This window comes from Saimiri boliviensis, chromosome 14, assembly GCF_048565385.1.
Source record: "Saimiri boliviensis isolate mSaiBol1 chromosome 14, mSaiBol1.pri, whole genome shotgun sequence".
NCBI lineage: Eukaryota > Metazoa > Chordata > Mammalia > Primates > Cebidae > Saimiri > Saimiri boliviensis.
Window position 1 is genome coordinate 37,610,128 of NC_133462.1, and position 21,663 is coordinate 37,631,790.

General features: G+C 41.8%; 1 protein-coding gene across 4 annotated transcripts; it reads left to right on the top strand.

The window, feature by feature from the left end:
- The first annotated feature begins 1,640 nt into the window (after nt 1-1,640).
- ZNF699 (zinc finger protein 699) lies at nt 1,641-20,620 on the top strand. 4 transcript variants are annotated; one of them, XM_074384674.1, is made up of 7 exons: nt 1,641-1,700; nt 2,044-2,134; nt 6,438-6,490; nt 8,647-8,773; nt 13,363-13,473; nt 14,398-14,581; nt 15,234-20,620. In XM_074384674.1, exons 1-7 carry the CDS (start codon nt 1,653-1,655, stop codon nt 16,696-16,698), a joined length of 2,079 nt encoding a protein of 692 aa, XP_074240775.1. In that variant the 5' UTR covers nt 1,641-1,652; the 3' UTR covers nt 16,699-20,620. The 4 variants fall into 4 exon arrangements, with proteins under 4 accessions (XP_074240775.1, XP_010347906.2, XP_074240777.1 ...); XM_074384676.1 differs by lacking the exon at nt 1,641-1,700 and adding an exon at nt 5,179-5,289 and having other exon boundaries at nt 1,750-2,134; XM_074384675.1 differs by lacking the exon at nt 1,641-1,700 and adding an exon at nt 1,750-1,942.
- Nucleotides 20,621-21,663: the final 1,043 nt, after the last annotated feature.

Here is a 21,663-nt window from a genome sequence, read left to right on the forward strand (position 1 = left end):
AGGCTTGAGCCACCGCGCCCGGCAATTTTTCTTCTTTTCTATAAGCAAACTTCCCTGAGTTCTTTCCTCTCCTGTGGGATTGTATTCTGCTTTGTAAGTTTTATAAGTTTATAAATTCTTGTATTCATGTTCTCTATATCTGATAACTGTAAGTTGCTGTAACACAGCGAATGTCATAAGAAATGCCCAAGCAGGCAGGACTCTGGCTTTCTGGGCACTGTAGCAGAAGGCAATAGCTAAGGCCCATGCTAGAATCCTTCAGCTCTACAGAACATCTGGGTCACATAGCAACAGTCATTTGTAAGCCTAAGTTAGGTGCCTATCATTGCTTAACGAATTGTCTTTGTTCTACACTGGCAAACTTGTTTTAGCGCCACTGTGTACTTCATGTATAAAAAGCCAATCCATGTCTTTGTTAGGGCTCAGCCTTGGGATGTTAATCCGCTGACCTGGTGGCCACCTTAATAAAATCCTCCTGTTTCACCCATTGGTCTCTCCAGTCTCCTGAATGTTCTGCAACAGGTCCAGAGAGCTGCCTTAGACTCTCCAACAAATCTACAAACAAGGAATCTATAAACTCGTCTCAGATTTTGTCGGCTCTGAGACAGGTCCTGGCACTAGGGGTGTAAGGCTGTCTCTATTATTTTGGTTTGCTCCAGGGTAGGGAACAGCTTATGCAAGGCTCCGATTGACCGTATGTTTCATTTCTAGCTTTGATGTCTGGGCTGTAAAAATACAAAAATTAGCAGGGTGTGGTCACACGCGTCTATCGTCCCAGCTGCTTGGGAGGCCGAGATGCGATAATCACTTGGGCTGGGGAAGTCAAGGCTGCAATGAACCATGATCGCATCACTGCACTGGCCGATAGAGTGAGATATTGCCTCATAAAAAGAAAAAATAAATGAGTTATACATATTAAAACAATGAAAACATGCATAAAAATATTTATATTTGATGTTCCAAATAATAAACTGACAGCTATTAGAATTCAGCAAGTTTCCAGGTAAAAGGTTCGATATAAATAATTACCAGTGGCTTCCCTCTACAGGAGACGTTATCAATAAAACAGTGAAAGGGAAAACTTAAAGGACCAAAAGGACTGAGTGAATGGAAAGGAGAGTCTGTTTCATATTAGAGTTGAAAATATATGTGTCCTGTGTACAGGGCTGTAGCAACATGGAGGATAGGTATAAACCCAATTGATGAGCATCCTGTATCCGTGGTAGCTGAGGACCTGGTTGGGAAGCCCTAAACTTAGCCCCACCCCCAGGCCTAGTTACTTGAGCCGCGCCCCTAGCCCTCGTCCCCGCTCCCTAGGAATTTCAACCAAGTCCCGCCCCCAATCTGGTTCCACCTTTAGCCACGCCCCTTGGAGTATTTAGAAAGCCACGCCCCTAGGTCGGGTCTAGACCCAGCCTCGTCTCGCCCACAGAGTCGACCAAACCCAATCCAAGGTTCTGTTTCTTCTGTTTACTCTCAATAATAAAGAAACTAGGATTTCTCATCCGCTTGTGGCTAGAACCAGTCTTCACGCTCCTCAGCCGTCACCGCTCCTTCCTGCCCCACCTCCTTCACCTCAAGTCCCGCCTCTCAGGCCCCGCCCCATAGGGCGTCAGTTGTGCCGAACTGGGAACCGAAGTGCTCGTTTGCGCATGCGCGAGCCGGCAGCCATGTCAATCAACGCCTCTGCCGCGTCCGAGGTAAATTTTTGCGCCCATCCGCTTCCTGCTCTGCCCTGACCCACCCCGCCTGCCGCGGGTCGGGTCCGCAGGAGACGTAGGGCTCCGCCTGAGGATCGGCGGTCTAAGGGCGGCCTCTCAGCCGCTCCCTGCCCGGACCCCGCGCCTGGGGCCTCCCGCTGCCGCTGTGCTTTCTCGGAGTGCCTGGGTCTGCTGCCCCTGCGGCGGTGGCTCGTCGCAAACTCACCGAATCGGGAATTCTGGTCTGAGTCCCGAAATCGGGGTGATTCTGATGCAGGCGAGAGTTGGAGACCCAGTGTCATAGTTCATCAGCCTCTGAAAGCATCTTTTGCTCTCTTTCCAGAAAGGACGAGCATCTCTACCCATTCGGGTCTCAAGGACAAGCGACTCAACCTCGTTCTCTGTGAGCAGATCTGTGGATCGCGGCATGTCGGGTGAGCGCGGGGTGACATTTGCCTCGGCTCGGTCCCCTCCTGTCCCCTCTTTATGCATTAGATAGTGCTTGGGCCAGGTGCGGTGGTTCACGCCTGTAATCCCAGCACTTTGGGCGGGCAGATCGCTTGAGCCCAGGAGTTTGAGACCAGCCTGGGCAACATAGCAAGATCCCCTCTATACAAAAAATAAAATAAAATAACAGCCGGGTGTGATGGTGTGCTCCTGTGCTCCCAGCTACTCCAGAGGCAAAGGTTGCAGTGAGCTGAGATCCTATCACTGCACTCCAGCCTGGGCAACAGAGCGAGACACTGTCTCCAAAAAAAAAAAAAAAAGATAGTATTTGGGCTCTGGATTTTATACTCTGCCTGTGGACATCAGTTTGACACATTATATTCAAGTAAAAGTGAACTGATACATTTTGTCATTAATGATACATTTGAATCATTTATCTACAGATTGGTTACATGTGACAAAATTTGATCATCTGTCGGTTTCAGTATTTTCCCTTTTTATTCCTTGCAGTTTCCATTTGTTTTCATTTCCTTACTGCACTTGCCAGGACCTCCAGTACAATGTCCGACAGAATAGCATATAATTTACATCCTTGTCTTGTTTCTGATTCCAGAGGGAATTTTTCTATCATTTCGCCATTACATAGGATGTTTGCTGTAGGTGTTTGTAGGGTTTTTTTCCCCCTTTCTTTATTTCTATTTCTTTTTAGTTAAAAGGAGTCTCGCTGTGTTGCCTGGGCAGGTCTCGAAGTCATGGGCTGTCTGCCTGCCGAAGTGCTGGAATTAAAGGCATGAGCCACTATACCTGTCCTGACCATATTTTAAACCGCTGATTTTTTTTTTCATTGATTACTGGATGTAATCAGGTTTTAGATCATTGCTGGAAAGTTGTACTACTTTCTAGAAATTCATTCATTACCTGTGCATTTTCATATTTATTCCTTAAATTTTTTCTAGGTATCTACAATTATGATTTATTATTGTGCTTTTTTTTGGTCTGCCATGTTGCTCTTAAAATTGCTGAGTTTGGCTGGTCTGAGTGCAGTGGTGTTTACGACTAATTGATCACAACCAGTTACAGATTTCTTTGTTCCTTCTCCACTGCCACTGCTTCACTTGACTAGCCTTAAAAAAGAAAAAAAGAAAAAAAAAATTGCTGAGTTTGTTGCTGGCTGCACTGGTGCACATCTGTAGTCCCAGCTGGTGGGAGGCTAAGCTTGAGCTTAGGAAATGAGATCAACTTGGGTAACATAAGGAGAGTCTATCTCAAATAATAAATAAAAAATAGGCCGGGCGCGGTGGCTCACGCTTATAATCCCAGCACTTTGGGAGGCCGAGACGGGTGGATCACGAGTTCAAGAGATCGAGACCATACTGGTCAACATGGTGAAACCCCATCTCTACTAAAAAAAAAAAAAAAAAAAAATAGCTGGGCATGGTGGCGCACGCCTGTAGTCCTAGCTACTCGGGAAGCTGAGGCAGGAGAATTGCTTGAACCCAGGGGACGGAGGTTGCGGTGAGCCGAGATCGCGCCATTGCACTCCAGCCTGGGTAAAAAGAGCGAAACTCCGTCCAAAAAAAATAAAAAATAAAAAATAAATAAATAATAAAATAAAAGCTGACTTTGTCAGTTTCATTAGCTTTTCTTTTCGCAAAAGATGCCTTTTTAGCTTTTCCAATTCTGTTTACCATGTTTTAAAAAATATTATCTTGTTCTATTTTCTTTCTAAACTTTTATGCTGGTCTTTATTCAACCTCATATATCAATAGTCTAACCTATTAATACTGATTTTTTTTCCCTCTGGGAGTTGCTAATGCTTACAAATATGTAATAGATATACTAAACCCTCTGAATTTCCAGCATTATCTGAAACAGTTATTTTAATTTTTTGTTTCTACCTTGCCACATTACCAGTCCTGATTTGCTAAAGATAAATATGTTATGTGTCTCCTTATTCCTATAATGTACTACATTTTTTATATAGCATGTATCTCTATGTATTCATTTGCTTCAGGATTTTTCTTTCTTTTTTTTTTTTTTTCATTTTCTGTCTATGCCTTGTTCCTTGTGACTTCATATAGTAGGGTCAGGGTAAATATTACCTAAATAAATATAAAATGAAAGAGGTAAGGACCATAAGGGGAGAATCATTGCCCAAGACATAGGCCTTAATCAGGAGAAGGAGCTCAAAGATAGCGCATTTTATTATTTATTTATTGACAGAGTCTGGCTCTGTTGCCCAGGCTGGAGTGCAGCGGCACGATCTCAGCTCACTGCAACCTCTGCCTCCTGGGTTCGTGCAATTCTCCTGCCTCAGCCCCCTGAGTAGCTGGGACTACAGCTGTGCACCAGCATGCCTGGCTAATTTTTGTATTTTTAGTAGAGAAGGGGTTTCGCCATGTTGGCCAGACCAGTCTCAAACTCCTGACCTCATGTGATCCCCCTGCCTTGGCCTCCCAAAGTACTGGGATTACAGGCGTGAGCTACCATACCCAGCCAGCATATTTGATTAGAATGCTTCATTTGTCCACTTTCTGGGGTGCCCAATAGGGTTCTAGGCTAAATCCTGGTAATACTAGGAATAAGGGGCTTACTAACAATTAAAATTTAAGGTATGTGTTCAGAAATGTACTCATTGGGTGTTTTTTTTTTTTTTTTTGAGACGGAGTTTCACTCTTGTTACCCAGGCTGGAGTGCAATGGCGCGATCTCGGCTTACTGCAACCTCCGCCTCCTGGGTTCAGGCAATTCTCCTGCCTCAGCCTCCTGAGTAGCTGGGATTACAGGCACGCGCCACCATGCCCAGCTAAATTTTTTGTATTTTTAGTAGAGACGGGGTTTCACCATGTTGACCAGGCTGGTCTCGATCTCTTGACCTTGTGATCCACCCGCCTCGGCCTCCCAAAGTGCTGGGATTACAGGCTTGAGCCACCGCGCCCGGCCATTGGGTGTTTTTTTGTTTTTTGTTTTTTGTTTTTGTAAGACTCGGTTTCACCATATTGATTAGGCTGGTCTCAAACTCCTGACTTCAGGTGATCCACCCGCCTCAGCCTCCCAAAGTGAGCCACTGCATCCGGCTCATTGAGTGTTTTGAAGACAAATAGGCCTGCATTCATACCCTGCCTCAGCAGCTGTCTAACTAGGTAATGTTAAACATGTGGTTAATTGACTCTTTCTAAGATTACTCAACTCTAAACTGGTTGTAATAATATTTGATTTGCAGAGTTTCTGTGAGAAAGATTCTAAAATGTGGCCATTTCTTTGCAAAGTTATTCTTATATCAGGGTTGCCTATATGGCATATATTGCTACTAATACAGTGAAGAATGTTACAATTTTTTATTGGCTTTTTTTTTCTTTTTTTTTTAAATAGAGATGGGGTTTCTCCATGTTGGCCAGGCTGGTCTCAAACTCCTGACCTCAGGTGATTCACCCTCCTTGGCCTCCCAAAGCGCTGGGATTATAGGTGTGAGCCATCACGCCTGGCCTTTTATTGGCTTTTAAAGATGCTACTTGTTCCATTGCAGTGGAAGTAACTGTTAACATATTCTTGTCTGAAACTTGTGAAACAACACTGCAGATCCCACATCAGGGGTGATACAGGCCAAGTATTCTTATTCTGATACTACCGTACCGGGCAGGCAAATTTAGCATGTCCATCACAGCATAGTGGCCTTCTCTGCCTCCTGCATATGGAATTCAACAGGCTGATGTTCTCTCTCAGAAACTAAGGTTTTGGGGAACCCTGCAGCTCATGGGGGCAGGGGTAGTAGTCTAGGGCTAAGCAGTAATACCAGTTAGCCAGCCAAGGGGTGCAGAAGTAAGAAATACTGGGAGTGGAGCTCCCAGAAGTCTGGCCTGTAAATCAGTGATTTCTTGAATTTCAGACAGAGAGTGTATATTCATGTCATTGCAGATGCTCCCTAATACATTTTATACTTTTTGTTATCATGGGCAAATTGACAGTCAGACTTTTCTAGACTTCAGTTAATTTACAGAATAGCACTCTTAAAGCTCTTCTTTATGATCACCACAGACCAGAACACTGTTTTCTATCTCTAGGGGGACATAAGGCTGTTCTATTTTCCCACAAGAGCAGTATATATTTGCTTGAGTGTCTTGGTCTTGTGTGTGTGTGTGTGTGTGTGTGTGTGTACGCTTTGAGGGGAGTTGTTACTTATAATTGATGGGGTGCAACATCCAGGTTCATGAGTGTGGGAATTTTGGGGCGGTCTGGAGTCTCATGTCATCTTTACTTCTAACTTCTCAATATCCTGCTTTTCTTCATGCAGGGGACATGGAGGAAGAAGGAACAACTGCTGAGTTACAGAAAAATAAGATACAGGTAAGTAAAAGATAATAATTGTCAAAAAAATATTTTTCATTGCTCCAGGTCTCCTTCTATGTTTTAGAGCACAGGTCAGCAGCAATCTGTTTCTGTATCGGACCACATAGTATTTTAGGCGCTGAAGGCTGTAGTGTTTCTATTACAATTCAGCTCTGCCATTTTAGTGCAAAAGCAGCCATAGACAATACATAAACAAATGTTTTATTGTGTTCCAATAAAACTTTATGCATTCAAGTGGCAGCTTGGATATAGCCATATGCCATAGTTTGCTGACCCCTGGTCTAGAAGACAAGGAAGTATAACCAGCTGTGGGTCTGGCTTGAAAGTTGTGCTTGTGCAGCTCCTGGGCCTCTCAGGTTTGTGAGAGGGGGGAAAAAGTGAAAAGCTTCTATTCTCTCAGTGTATTTTTATTCATTAAAATCCCATCTACATTTGACCTGTGTTTAATGTTGCAGTGATTGCTATGGTGGGAATAAAGTAACAGGTGAAGTTATTTCTGTAATAAGGAATTGATGATGTCAATGTGGAAATTATTTCATTTTCAGAGCATTTCTCTTCTTCAATATGCTCTGGACTTTTCTAGGTCGTTATAAGACTGGCATTGGTCACTCTCTGTGATATTGTGAAATATGTGTTTGGCTTTCATCCTGTTTCCTGGCACAGAGTTCCTAAAAACCCTTGTAATCTCTGGAGCAATAAGAGGGTCTTCTGTGTACTAATGAGATGGTTGGTGTCTGGAAGCCCCTGGAGAGCCTTAAGATGGGGGCTGGTTCAGAAAGACCCAGGCAAGGTCAGAGGATTGGGACTTACATCAACCATGTGATGGAGCCTCCTTAAAAACCCAAAGGACTGGCTTGAGGAACTTGTGGATAGCTGAATGTGTGGTGGTTCCTGGAGGGTGGCATGCCAGGAGAAGGCATGGAATTTCTGCACCCCTTCCCACTACGTTGGCCTGCCCATCTCTTCTGGCTGTTTTATCTGTATACTTTGTAATATCCTCGCTGACAAACCAGTAAACATATTTCCATGAGTTCTGTGAATTGTTCCAGCAAATTAATTCAACTCAAGGAGAAGGTAGTAGGAGCCCTGATTTTAGCCAGTCAGAAGTATAGTTGACAACCTTTTAACTTGGGATTGGCATCTGAAGTGGGAGGCAGTTAAGTGGGACCAAGCCCTCAACCTGTGGGATCTCCAGGTAGATCATATGAGAAGTGAATTATAGGATACCCAGCAGGTGTCCACGGGGGAATTGTTTGGTGGGTATGGAAAATATTCCCCACACATCTAGTGTCAGAAATGTTCTGTACGGTACTGAGTGACTATGTAAGAGGGTAGGAAAAACACTTTTTTTCTCTATCTCATTGCCATCAATTTGTAGGAAGATAAATTTAGTGTTTTTTTTGTTGTCATTGTTCAGGCTAGAGTACAGTGGCATGGTCATGCTCACTGTAGCCTCAACCTTGCGGCTCAACGATCCTCCCACATAAGCCACCACAGGCATGCACTACCACACCTGGCCATATGTACTTTTAAATTTTGGCGGAGACTGAGTCTCACTATGTTACGTTGCCTAGGCTGGTCTCGAACTCCTGGGCTCAGGTAGTCCTCCTGCTTCAGTCTCCAAAAGTGCTGGGATTACAAGTGTGACCCAAATTGCCTGGCAATTTAGTGTTTTAGAAGTGTTAAAGTCAGGATTTGAGGCCAGGCACGGTGGCTCAAGCCTGTAATCGCAGCACTTTGGGAGGCCGAGGCGGGTGGATCACGAGGTCAAGAGATCGAGACCATCCTGGTCAACAAGGTGAAACCCCGTCTCTACTAAAAATACTACTCAGGAGGCTGACACAGGAGAATTGCCTGAACCCAGGAGGCGGAGGTTGCGGTGAGCCAAGATCGCGCCATTGCACTCCAGCCTGGATAACAAGAGCGAAACTCCATCTCAAAAAAAAAAAAAAAAAAAGTCAGGATTTGATCAGTGATGAATTATGTGTAGATAGAAAGAGAGATTTGTTGACTGAGTCCTAGAGTAGATGCTGGGATGTCCTGAATTTCCTATGAATTGGCTCTCATTTCCTCAATATTGTCAGCCTCATCCGTCCTCTTGTACACATTGGAGGAATTATACCTTTCTGAACAGAATTTATGGTATATTTTAGGACTCCGTAGTCTTTGAGGATGTGGCTGTGGACTTTACCCAGGAGGAGTGGGCTTTGCTGGATCTTGCTCAGAGGAACCTCTACAGAGATGTGATGCTGGAAAACTTCCAGAACTTGGCCTCACTAGGTAAGAATGGCAAGATTTTTTCATGCAGTTGTTTAGAAAGTGATTTTAGGCTGGGTGTCCCTGGTGGCTCACACCTGTAATCCCAGCACTTTGGGAGTCTGAGGTGGGTGGATCACGAAGTCAGAAGTTCAAGACCAGCCTGGGCAATATGGTGAAACCCTGTCTTTACTAAAAATACAAAAATTAGCTGTGCATGGTGGTGCACACCTGTAGTCCCAGCTGCTTGGGAGGCTGATGCAGGAGAATCACTTGAACCAGGGAGGCGGAGGTTGCAGTGAGCTGAGATTGCGCCACTGTACTCTAGCTTTGGCGACAGAGCAAGAGCCCGTCTTTAAAAAAAAAAAAAAAAGAGAGAGATTTTCTCTCACCAGATTGACTTTATTCTAGGATTTGGGCTGAGGAATGGGAAGACATTGGTAAATAAGACAGGTATAGTCACTGACCCCAATGAATTTACAGTCTAGTGGCTTCGCTATGAAAATAAACATTTGGGCTGGGTGTGGTGGCTCACGTCTGTAATCCCGGCACTTTGGGAGGCTGAGGCAGGCGGATCATCTGAGGTCGGGAGTTCCAGACCAGCCTCACCAACAAGGAGAAACCCCATCTCTACTAAAAGTACAAAATTAGCTGAGCGTGGTGGTGTATGCCTGTAATCCCAGCTACTCGGGAGGCTGAGGCAGGAGAATTGCTTGAACCTAGGAGGTGGAGGTTGCAGTCAGCCAAGATTGTGCCATTGCACGCCAGCCTGCGCAACAAGAGTGAAATTCTGTCAAAAAAAAAAAAAGAAAAGAAACATCTGTATATTGAGCTGATGCTTTCTTTTTTTGTGTGGTTGAAAGTCTTGAGGCTTATTAAGTATTGAAAGTATGGGCATAAACCTCAGCAATCACTATGGGACACAGGAAGGTTTGTAGTTTTGACATTTTGAGGATTTTACTGCTGTCTATGCCCTTTACCCAGTGACTACCAGGAACACACCTATAATTAAATAAGCTGGGTTTATTTTGCAGTGCAGCAAGGGAGAATACATGTGTTAGAAATAATCTGTTATAGGATTTGTGCTTCAGTTGAGTGATTTGGGGATAGTTCTGTGGAAGCAGACTGTGTTAGTTTCCTAGACCTTCTGTAACAGAGCATCACACACTGGTGGCTAAAAACAACAGATATTTTTTCCTTCGCAGTGTTTCTGGAGGCTGGGTATCTGAAATCAAGGGATCAGCAGGGCTATGTTTTATCTGGAGGCTCTGGGGGAAAGACTACCTTTTCTCTTCGTGGCTTCTGGGGATTGCTGGCAATTATTGGCATTCCTTGACTTACAGATGAATCATTCCAATGTCTGCCTTCATCTTTTTCCTGTGTGTCTTTCTAAGTCTCTTTCTCCTTATAAGGATACCAGCCATTGGATTTAGGGCCCACCTTAATCTAGTATAACCTTGTGTTAACTTGATTATATCTGTAAAGACCCTATTTCTAAATAAGGTAACATTCTGAGGTTCTGGGTGGACTTTTTTTTTTTTTTTAAAGTAGGCTTTATTTTTATTTTTAGAGCAGTTTTAGGTTCACAGCTGAATTGAGTGGAAGATACAGAGATTTCCCATATAGCCCCTGGCTCTCTACATGCATAGCCTTTTCTTATAACAACATCCCCCACCAGAGTGGTAAATATGTTATAACTCATGAAGCTACATTGACACATACATCATCCTTGCCCAGAGTCCATAATTTATGTTAGGGTTCACTCTTGATATTGTACATTCTATGGGTTTGGAAGAATATATAATGACATGTATCCACTATTATAATATCACACAGAATAGTTTCACTGCTGTAAAAATCCTCTGTGCTCTATCAATTCATCCCTCCTTCCCTTTCTCTAAAATCTTGGCAACCACTGATCTTTTTACAGTCTCCTAATGTTGTTGCCTTTTGCAAAGTGTCATATAGTTGGAATCGTGCAGTACATAGCCTTTTCAGATTGGTTTCTTTTACATAGCAATATACATTTAAGATTCTTCCATGTCTTCTTATGGCTTGAAAGCTCATTTCTTGGTAGTGCTGACTAATATTCTATTGTCTAGATGTACTACAGTTTATCCATTTACCTACTGGAGGCCTTCTTGGTTGCTTACACGTTTTGGCAGTTATAAATAAAGCTACTATGAACATTGGTGTGCAGGTTTTTATGTGGACGTAAGTTTTCAACTCCTTTGGGTAAAAGGAGTGCAATCCAGTTGGTGGATTTTATGGTAAGAGGGCGTTTAATTTTATAAGAAAGTACAAAACTGTCTTCCAAAGTGGCTGTACCATCTTGCATTCCAACCGGCAATGAATGAGAGTTTCTGTTGCTCCTCATCCTCACCAGCATTTGTTGTGAATGTTCAGGATTTTGGCCATTCTAATACGTGTGTAGTGGTGCCTTGTTTCAATTTGCATTTCCCTGATGACTTATGATATTGAGCATCTTTTCATATGCTTATTTGCCATCTGGTGAGGTATCAGGTATCTGTAAAGGTCTTTGGCTCATTTTTTGTCCTTTTTTTTTTTTTTTAACACTGTTGAGTTTTTTTTTTTTTTTTTTTTTTTTTTTTTTTTTTTTTTTTTTTTTGAGACGGAGTTTCGCTCTTGTTACCCAGGCTGGAGTGCAATGGCGCGATCTCAGCTCACCGCAACCTCCGCCTCCTGGGTTCAGGCAATTCTCCTGCCTCAGCCTCCTGAGCTGGGATTACAGGCACATGCCACCATGCCCAGCTAATATTTTGTATTTTTAGTAGAGACGGGGTTTCACCATGTTGACCAGGATGGTCTCGATCTCTTGACCTCGTGATCCACCCGCCTCGGCCTCCCAAAGTGCTGGGATTACAGGCTTGAGCCACCGCGCCCGGCTACACTGTTGAGTTTTAAGAGTTCTTTGAAGCTGGGCGCGGTGGCTCACGCCTGTAATCCCAGCACTTTGGGAGGCCAAGGCAGGTGGATCACGAGGTCAAGAGATCGAGACCATCCTGGTCAACATAGTGAAACCCCGCCTCAACTAAAAATACAAAAAATTAGCTGGGCATGGTGGCGCGTGCCTGTAATCCCAGCTACTCAGGAGGCTGAGGCAGGAGAATTGCCTGAACCCAGGAGGCGGAGGTTGCGGTGAGCTGAGATCGCGCCATTGCACTCCAGCCTGGGTAACAAGAGCGAAACTCCATCTCAAAAAAAAAAAAAAAAAAAAAAAGAGTTCTTTGAATGTTTTTTTTCTGTATGATATCTGCTACAGTCTTTGTATATTTTTGATAACAGTTCCTTCTCAGATATATATTTTGCAAATATTTTCTCCCAGTCTGTGGCTTATATTTCCATTCTCTTGACATTGTCTTTCACAGGGGAGATATATGTATATATTTTTTGAGATGGAGTTTTGCTCTTGTTGCCCAGGCTAGAGTGCAATGGCATGATCTCAGCTTACTGCAACCTCCACCTCCCGGGTTCAAGAGATTCTTCTCCTGCCTCAGACTCTCTAGTAGCTGGGATTATAGACATGTGCCACAATGCCCTGCTAATTTTCTACTTTTAGTAGATAGGGGGTTTCTCCTGTTGGTCAGTCTGGTCTTGAACTCCTGACCTCAGGTCATCCATCTGCCTTGACTTCCTAAAGTGCTGGGATTACAGGCATGAGCCATCGCACCTGGCCCAGAAATTTTAAATGTTAATTAAGTTCAGCTTATTCTTTGTTTTATGGATCATGCTTATAGCATTATATTTAAAATGTCAGTGCCAGGATGTGGTGGAACTGGTAATTCCAGTTACTTGGGAGGCAGAGGCTGGAGGATCACTTGAGTCCAGGAGTTTGAGGCTGCAGTGAGCTATGATCACACCACTACTACAGCCTGGGTGATAAAGTGAGACCATGGCTCTTAAAAAAATAAGTAAAATAGCCAGGCGCGGTGGCTCAAGCCTGTAATCCCAGCACTTTGGGAGGCCGAGGCGGGTAGATCACAAGGTCAAGAGATCGAGACCATCCTGGTCAACATGGTGAAACCCCGTCTCTACTAAAAATACAAAAAATTAGCTGGGCATGGTGGCACGTACCTGTAATCCCAGCTACTCAGGAGGCTGAGGCAGGAGAATTGCCTGAACCCAGGAGGCGGAGGTTGCGGTGAGCCGAGATCGCGCCATTGCACTCCAGCCTGGGTAACAAGAGCAAAACTCCGTCTCAAAAAAAAAAAAAAAGAAAGAAAAAATTAAAAGGTAACCTTGTTTTGTTTCATTTTATCATAATTTCATAGTAACTTTATCCAAGATTAGTATTCTGTAAGATTATTTATATTCAGTAGCAGAACAAAATGCCCTGGTTGTGACTGTCTAACCAGCTTGTAATGATATTGAGATTTAGGTGTGAACATTAGTTCAGTTCTGTATGTCAGAGGCTGCTTCCTCCTGCCACCTCTCCTTTAAAAATAAATAAATAAATTTGACATTTTGTTGCAGTTAAACTCACTGTTGTCCATTTTTGGAATATCAGAAGACTGAAGTTTTGTTTCTGTCTTACGGAAATGCTTGTGATTCTTCATCATTTTCCCTCATGATACGGCTTTCTGCTTGTGCAGGGTATCTGCTGCACACACCCCATCTGATCTGCCAGTGGGAACAAGAGGAGGGCCTGCAGACAGTGAACAGAGAACTTCTCCAGGGCATCTGTGTGAGAGAGCACCAGGAAGGCAAGAACACTTGAGAGAAACTCTTTTGGTTGGGGGAAGAAAATCAACTTAAAAGAAAATCAAAAACAAAAATAAACTTCGTTTTATGTGAGGAAGCTCATCTTCCACAGATATCTCAGATGACTATTTTGACTTTTTGTTAGTCTCTCACATTTTCCTTGTTCTTGGCAAAGACCTTCTAAGTTAGTATTCGATCATATGCTTTTTTTTTTTTTTTTTTTTTTTGAGTTGGAATCGCGCTCTATCGCCAGGCTAGAGTGCAGTGGCACAATCTTGGCTCACTGCAATCTCTGCCTCTGGAGTTCAAGTGATTCCCCTGCCTTAGCCTCCTGAGTAGCTGGGACTACAGGTGTGCCCCCCCATGCCCAGCTCTTGTTACCCAGGCTGGAGGGCAATGGCACGATCTCGGCTCACCGCAACCTCCACCTCCTGGGTTCAGGCAATTCTCCTGCCTCAGCCTCCTGAGTAGCTGGAATTACAGGCACATGCCACCATGCCCAGCTAATTTTTTGTATTTTTAGTCGAGATGGGGTTTCACCATGTTGACCAGGATGGTCTCGATCTCTTGACCTCGTGATCCACCACGCACGGCCCAATTTTTTATATTTTAATAGAGACAGGGTCTCATCATGTTGGCCAAGATGGTCTCGATCTCCTTTTCTCATGATCCGCCTGCCTTGGCCTCCCAAAGTGCTGGGACTACAGGCGTGACCCATCGCGCCCAGCCTGGTCATGTGCATTTTGTCCAATTTTTGTTTTGTTCTCCTAATACTATTCTAGTTATGTTAGTCTCAATCTTCATGTAATTATTTCTTAGGTAATTGCTACCATTTTGACCCTTGCGTCTATTAATACCAAAGTCCTGAAATAGCCACTGTGCTAAAAGTTCTTTGTTCTCAGAAGCTTTCACTTTTTTTGTTTCAGGTTTTGAGACTCAACTTAAAACTAATGAATCGGTTGCCCCACCAGATATTTGTGGAGAGGAAATATCCAATGAACAGAAAATAGTAAGATTCAAAAGGAATGATTCCTGGTTCTCCAGTTCACATGAAAACCAGGAATCCTGTGGTATTGATTATCAGAACAAAAGCCAAGAGAGGCATTTGAGGTGAGTGCCATGCATGAGAAAGTAGTGCCTCAGGAGAGAATCTTCTAATATTATGAAATTTAAGAAATATATACATATAAATAAGCCTGGATCAAAGATTATGATTTGAGAATTTTTTTCTTTTTTTTTGAGATGGAGTCTTGCTCTGTCACCCAGGCTGGAGTGCAGTGGCATGATCTCAGCTTGCTGCAACCTCTGCTGCCCGGGTTCAAGCAATTCTTCTGCCTCAGCCTCCTGAGTAGCTGGGAGTACAGGCACGCACCACCACGCTCAGCTAATTTTTGTATTCTTAGTAGAGATGGGGGTTCATCATCTTGGCCAGGCTGATCTTGAACTGCTGACCTTGCGATCCACCCATCTCGGCCTCCAAAAGGCTGGGATTACAGGTGTGAGCCACTGCACCCAGCTGAGAATGTTCATGAGTTAATATTTTCCTCAAATGACACTGAGATTCTGAATGTTTGACACATACTTCACTTGTAAACAATTATCAGAAAAATCTGTGAGTCAAAAACATGGTGACAGTATTGGCTGTGGTAGAGCCCTCTGTGAGAACTTTCCATTTCTAACTTGACAGAAGGCTAGGAAACATACACATTCACTGAAATAGGTAAAAATGTATTACTAATAATGTGTCTTTTATTTTTAAAAGAAATCCTATGGTAGAGAACATCTATGAATGTAGTGAAGAAAATCAACATGGACAGACCTTCAGCCAAGTTCCAAATCTTGATTCAGTCAAGAGAACGACTGAAGTAAAATCCTGTGAATGCCACGAGTGTGGAAAGGTCTTCATGGATCATTCGTCCCTTAAGAATCACATCAGGTCTCATACTGGAAGCAAACCCTATGAGTGCAAGGAATGTGGGAAGGCCTTCCAATTTCTTGCTTGTTTTAAGAAGCATATGAAAACCCCCACTGAAGAGAAGCCCTATGAATGTAAGGAATGTACCAAAGCCTTCAGTTGTTCCTCATTCTTTAGGACACATATGAAGCTTCACATGGGAAAAACGAACTATGAATGTAAGGAATGTGGAAAAGCTTTCAGTTGTTCCTCATCGCTTACAGAACACAAAAGGATTCATAGTGGAGATAAGCCTTATGAATGTAAGGAATGTGGGAAGGCCTTCAGTTGTTCCTCCTCACTCTCCAAACACAAAAGGATTCATAGCGGAGATAAGCCATATGAATGTAAGGAATGTGGGAAGGCCTTCAGTTCTTCCTCTCACCTTATAATACATATAAGAATTCACACTGGAGAGAAGCCGTATGAATGTAAAGAGTGTGGGAAGGCCTTCAGCGAGTCCTCAAAACTCACTGTACACGTGAGGACACATACTGGAGAGAAACCCTACAAGTGTAAGGAATGTGGGAAAGCCTACAATTGTCCCTCCTCCTTGAGTATCCATATGAGAAAACACACTGGAGAAAAACCCTATGAATGTCTGGAATGTGGAAAGGCCTTCTATCTTCCCACTTCCCTTAATACACATGTGAAAAATCAAAGTCGAGAGAAGCCCTACGAATGTAAGGAATGTGGGAAGGCCTTTAGTTGTCCCTCATCCTTTAGGGCACATGTGAGAGATCACACTGGAAAGATACAGTATGAATGTAAGGAGTGTGGGAAGACCTTTAGTCGTTCCTCGTCCCTCACCGAACACTTAAGAACTCACAGTGGAGAGAAGCCGTATGAATGTAAGGAATGTGGGAAAGCCTTCATTAGTTCCTCCCACCTTACAGTACATATCAGAACTCACACTGGAGAGAAACCTTATGAATGTAAGAAATGTGGGAAAGCCTTTATTTATCCCTCAGCCCTTAGGATCCACATGAGAACGCACACTGGGGAAAAGCCCTATGAATGTAAGGAATGTGGGAAAGCATTTCGTCATTCTTCATACCTTACTGTACACGCAAGAATGCACACTGGAGAGAAACCCTTTGAATGTCTGGAATGTGGGAAAGCCTTCAGTTGTCCCTCATCCTTTCGAAGACACGTGAGAAGCCACACTGGAGAGAAACCCTATGAATGTAAGGAATGTGGGAAAGCCTTTGTTTGTCCTGCCTACTTTCGAAGACATGTGAAAACTCACACTAGAGAAAACATTCTAATGTAAGGAATATGGGAATGTCTGCAGAGCTTCAGATCCTAGGCAACTTGTGAGGTCTTATACTGTGGAGACACCCTATGAATGTTAGAAAGTAGGAAATTGTTGCTTATCATTTTGAGGACACCTTAGAGAAACCCTGTGTATGTAAATCATGTGCTAAAGCTTTTATGAACATTGCTTATTATGCATGAGGAAATTCATATTAGAAATGAAGATCAGTGCCTCATCCTTAAAATGAACTACTGGCTCGTTGATTACCAGTGTTTTCTGATAGGAACATTTAAGGTGATAAATTTACCTTTTCAGCTCTAGCCACATACTTTTTATTATGAGGTGCTTTAATTTTGGTTCTGATATAAATATAATTTTCGTTATAAAGTCTTTTGGATCCATGGAGGATATGAAATATTTTTTCTTTATAGACACCAGTGGTCTTTTTTTAAAAAAGTGATTTATAATTAATGTTCATTGTTCTTTAAGTGGGTAGTCATTATAATATTGACACTTTGGTTTTTGTTGGTATTTTGCTTTTATGGTACATGGCAGACAATGGAAATTTCCCACTCAGTATTTTTCTTGTTCTTTTTTGCTAAGAGCCTTAAGGTTTTGAGATGAACAGTTTTTACTATTAAATGCCTTTCTAAGGGGCTGGACACGGTGGCTCACGCCTATAATCCCAGCACTTTGGGAGACCGAGGCGGGTGGATCACAAGGTCAAGAGATTGAGACCATCCTGGTCAACATGGTGAAACGCCATCTCTACTAAAAATAAAAAAAAAATTAGCTGAGCATGGTGGCACATGCCTGTAATCCCAGCTACTCAGGAGGCTGAGGCAGGAGAATTGCCTGAACCCAGGAGGTGGAAGTTCTGGTGAGCTGAGATCGCTCCATTGTACTCCAGCCTGGGTAACAGGAGCGAAACTCCGTCTCAAAAAACAAAACAAAAAAATGCCTTTCCTGTCTAGTGAGTAATTCAGCAGAAATTAATTTAATATACTATTTTTATATTTTGTTCTTTGTCCTTGCTCATGGCTGGGAATTGGATCCAGTGTTTTGAGTATAAAAATTGTGTTACATTAACTACATTTCCCAGAGTCACTTTTTTTTCTCCAGTTGTGTTAGACTTGTCTAAAGAGTTTGTATGAGATGTGGAAGGCATAAGAGAAGAAAAAGCCATTAGGCTATGTTTATTGGGGCCATCAGACAGGGAGACAGATGTATAAAGACCTGGTGACCTAGTTTTCAGCTCATTTTTCTGATTGTCAGACTCATTGATCCATATTTGCTCAAAACTGAATTTTATAGCTGGGTGTGATGGTGTATGCTTGCAGTCCCAGCTACTCAGGAGGCTGAGGCAGGAGAATCACTTGAGCCCAGGAGTTTGAAGCAGCAGTTAACTATGATCATGCCACTGCACTCCAGCCTGAGTGGCAGAGTGAGACCCTTTCTCAAAAACAAAACCAAACACTGAACATTAAATGCTTGCTTGACTTCAGTGTCCTCTGAGGCAGCAGCTCTACAGCTATCACCATATACAGCTTCTTGGATTTTCTGGCAAGCTCTGGGATTGCCATTTTTCTTATGTTGCAGTCTGTCTTACACAGTCCAATCGCATCTTGTCACTCTATTCATGGGGAAAGATATTTTTGTAAGTCTCAAAAGTAAGAGCCGTGGAGAGTGAGAGAAGTTACCCTTGGTAATTGAGGTAAGCATCCACAAGGTGTCATCCCGTTTTAGTGGAGGAAGATTTATACTTGACACCTTCAAACAGAAAAGATTTTACTGCTTTTTTTCCTTAATGTAAGAACATGAATTGCTTCAGGCACTTTTAGCTATAATATTATATTTTCCCTTTAAAAATATAACTCTACTACTACTATAGTTTCCCTTTAAAAGTATTATTCTACTACTTGCCCTTAATCACTTTTTATTTTATTATGTTATACATACACTAACATGCATGAAGTATGCTAATCTTTAATGTACAGCTTGATGAAATTTCATGTATATATACGTCCTAGTAAACAGAGAACATTTGGAAATTCCTTCATCCTCTTTCTCAGTGATTAATTACTCCACAGGGCAACCACAATTTTGACTCTTACTATAATTGACTTGGTGTGTTTTTGATTTTCATCTAAATGTGAAAATGTAATATATACAGTTATGTGTTTTGGCTTCTTTTGCTCAACAAAATGTGTAGTTGACTTTTAATTGCTCTTTTGATAGATGTATGGGCTTATTTATCTTGGTATGTGCTATATGTGCAGGAATGAATTTAGACTTTCAGTTTGGTTTTGGTAAGTATTCCAGTTTTCAAAAAAATATTGGTTCCACCAAGAATCCCCAGAACAATGTATGAAAGTTGTCATTGTTTCACACACCTGGCCAGCACTTGCTGATTTTAGTCATTCAGCAGAGCATTCATTTACCTGATGTGTAATGATTTTGCATACTTTTCAGTGTGCTTATTGGCTATTTTAATTTTTTTGTGTGAGGGTACCTGTTGAAACATTTCACTGATTTATGGTTCCTTTTTTAAAAGAAAAGTTGAAGGGTTTTCTTCTGGTTACGTGCCCTTTATTGTATATATGTGTGTCTATATCTAGGTACACATGCATACATGTGTATAAACCATGTATTATATATTACATATATACATAAAATATGTATATTATATATACATATATTACAGATAACGTTTCCCAATCTCCATCTTGTCTTTTCACTCTTTAAAGGGAATGTGTTGGTTTAAATAATTTATTACTAAAAAGTCCTTTTGTATAACAAGCTTCAGGCATGGCTAAATCCTGGGACTAAAAAAAATGTTATCTAGTTGAATTCTGTCTCCTTGTCTTGGCTGTGTATCCTTTCGCATTAGCTTTTGTTCCAAGCAGGTTGTCTCTTCATAGCAGGCCCTAGAAACTCTGGCTGCTTTTTTCCCAGCTTAAAGTCTCAGGGAGAAAAGAGTGATTGTTTTTTTGAACAGTTCCAATATGATGATCAGAATTGAATCTGGTTGGCTCTGACTGGCTCACTTGCTGGCTGTACTCTAGCCACTGGCCTGGGGAATGTAATACTCTCATTTGTTTAGGGTTAGCACCCATGCTTATCCAGATACTGGGTTAGAGTCTACACTGACTGAATCAGAGTTCTGGGAGTTCTGACACATATGGAGAGGGGAGAAGGCAGCAGTGGGCAGGTAGGATCTAAAAATAGTGGTAATATTGTTAGCTATCATGCTTCTCTTAGCAGCAAGTGGGATCTGTGAAGTCTGGGAACTCTGCTAGGGGTTCCTAGATAGCATTTTAGAAAAGTCAAATGTGATCTGTTAACATGTCTTTAGATCACTAGAGATTGCTGCTCAGTCTTTAATGAGCATAAAGATCAACTTGAGATCTGACACTTGTTTAAGAATTATTTGCCTGGACCAAGATAATGAATCTATTCTCCTATGTTTTCTTCTATATTCTTTATTGTTTTTATTTAAATCTGTGATCTACTTTGAATAATTTTCTTGTAGTGCGTGAGGTAGGATCAAGTTGTGTATATATAGATTTATCAAAGAGACCATACTTTTCCCCTCTGCTTAGGCAATCTCTGCCCCTTGGTTCATTTGTCTTTCCTTGCACCATTACCGTACTTTCTTAATTTATGTTGCTTTGTAATATTTTTGGAAATCTGGTAGTGAGAGCCTTCCAGCTTTTTTATTCTTTAAGATTGTCTTGCCTGCTGTGTTCCCATGTTTTCTAAGTTAATTTTGCGATCTCAGGATTAATTTTCAAAAATCAATTTTTTGGTACTGTGCTTGTGATTGCATTGACTTTATAAAACAACCTAAGGATAATTGACATCTTTACAATATTGAATTTTCCAATTAATGAATGTAGTATAATTGTCCATTTACCTAGGGTTGTCTTTAACTTTTCTCAGCAGTGTTTTTTTTTTTTTTTTTTTTTTTTTTTTTTTTTGAGACGGAGTTTCACTCTTGTTACCCAGGCTGGAGTGCAATGGCGCGATCTCGGCTCACCGCAACCTCCGCCTCCTGGGTTCAAGCAATTCTCCTGCCTCAGCCTCCTGAGTAGCTGGGATTACAGGCACGCACCACCATGCCCAGCTAATTTTTAGTATTTTTAGTAGAGACGGGGTTTCACCATGTTGACCGGGATGGTCTCGATCTCTCGACCTCGTGATCCACCCGCCTCGGCCTCCCAAAGTGCTGGGATTACAGGCTTGAGCCACCGCGCCCGGCCTCAGCAGTGTTTTAAAGTTTTAATTGTAGAAGTCTTGATTTGTTTAATTTATTTCTAAGTATGCGGAATATTTTATTTTGTAAATATTTTGAATTTGTTTTTCAGTATTTTTGGCTAGTACATAGAATTGCAGTATCTTTTTGTATATTGACTTTATAGCTGGTGATATTTATAAATTCAATTATTTATTCAAATACTTTGTGGATTACTTTGGATTTTTTATATAGATAATCAATAAAAGAAAGTCTTACCTAATTTCTAAACTTTATTTTTTGTTTATTTTTCTTGCTTTATTTCTTTAGAGTAATGAATAGAAATGATGAAAATGAGTATCTTTGCCTTGTTTCTGAACTTAGGGAAACATGTTTAATATTTCACCATTAAGTATGATACTACCTAGAAGTTTTTTTTATAAATAACCTTTATCAAATTAAGGGAATTCTGTTTTATTCTTGGATTGTCAAGATTGTTTTGTAAAAATCATGAGTGGATGTTAGATTTTATCTAGTGCCTTCTCTGCATGTATCAGGATCTTTGAGAAATCCTTGTCATCCCTAAGAGGTCTGGAAAAAAAAATCCTTAAATCTCTTAATAAGATGAATTATATATTATTTGATTTTCATACGGTAAAATGACATCTATTACTGAAATAAACCACACTTGGATATGGTTTATTCGCCTTCTCATTTTTGCTACATTCAGTATGTTACTTTAAAAA

What these genes read in the sequence shown, in the direction of transcription:
- ZNF699 (XM_074384674.1), top strand. Translation starts at nt 1,653, where the DNA reads ATGCGCGAGCCGGCAGCCATGTCAATCAACGCCTCTGCCGCGTCCGAG. An exon ending in CCAGAACTTGGCCTCACTAG is followed by an intron (nt 8,774 to 13,362) that starts GTAAGAATGGCA and finishes CTGCTTGTGCAG; the next exon opens with GGTATCTGCTGCACACACCC. An exon ending in TGTGAGAGAGCACCAGGAAG is followed by an intron (nt 13,474 to 14,397) that starts GCAAGAACACTT and finishes TTTTTGTTTCAG; the next exon opens with GTTTTGAGACTCAACTTAAA.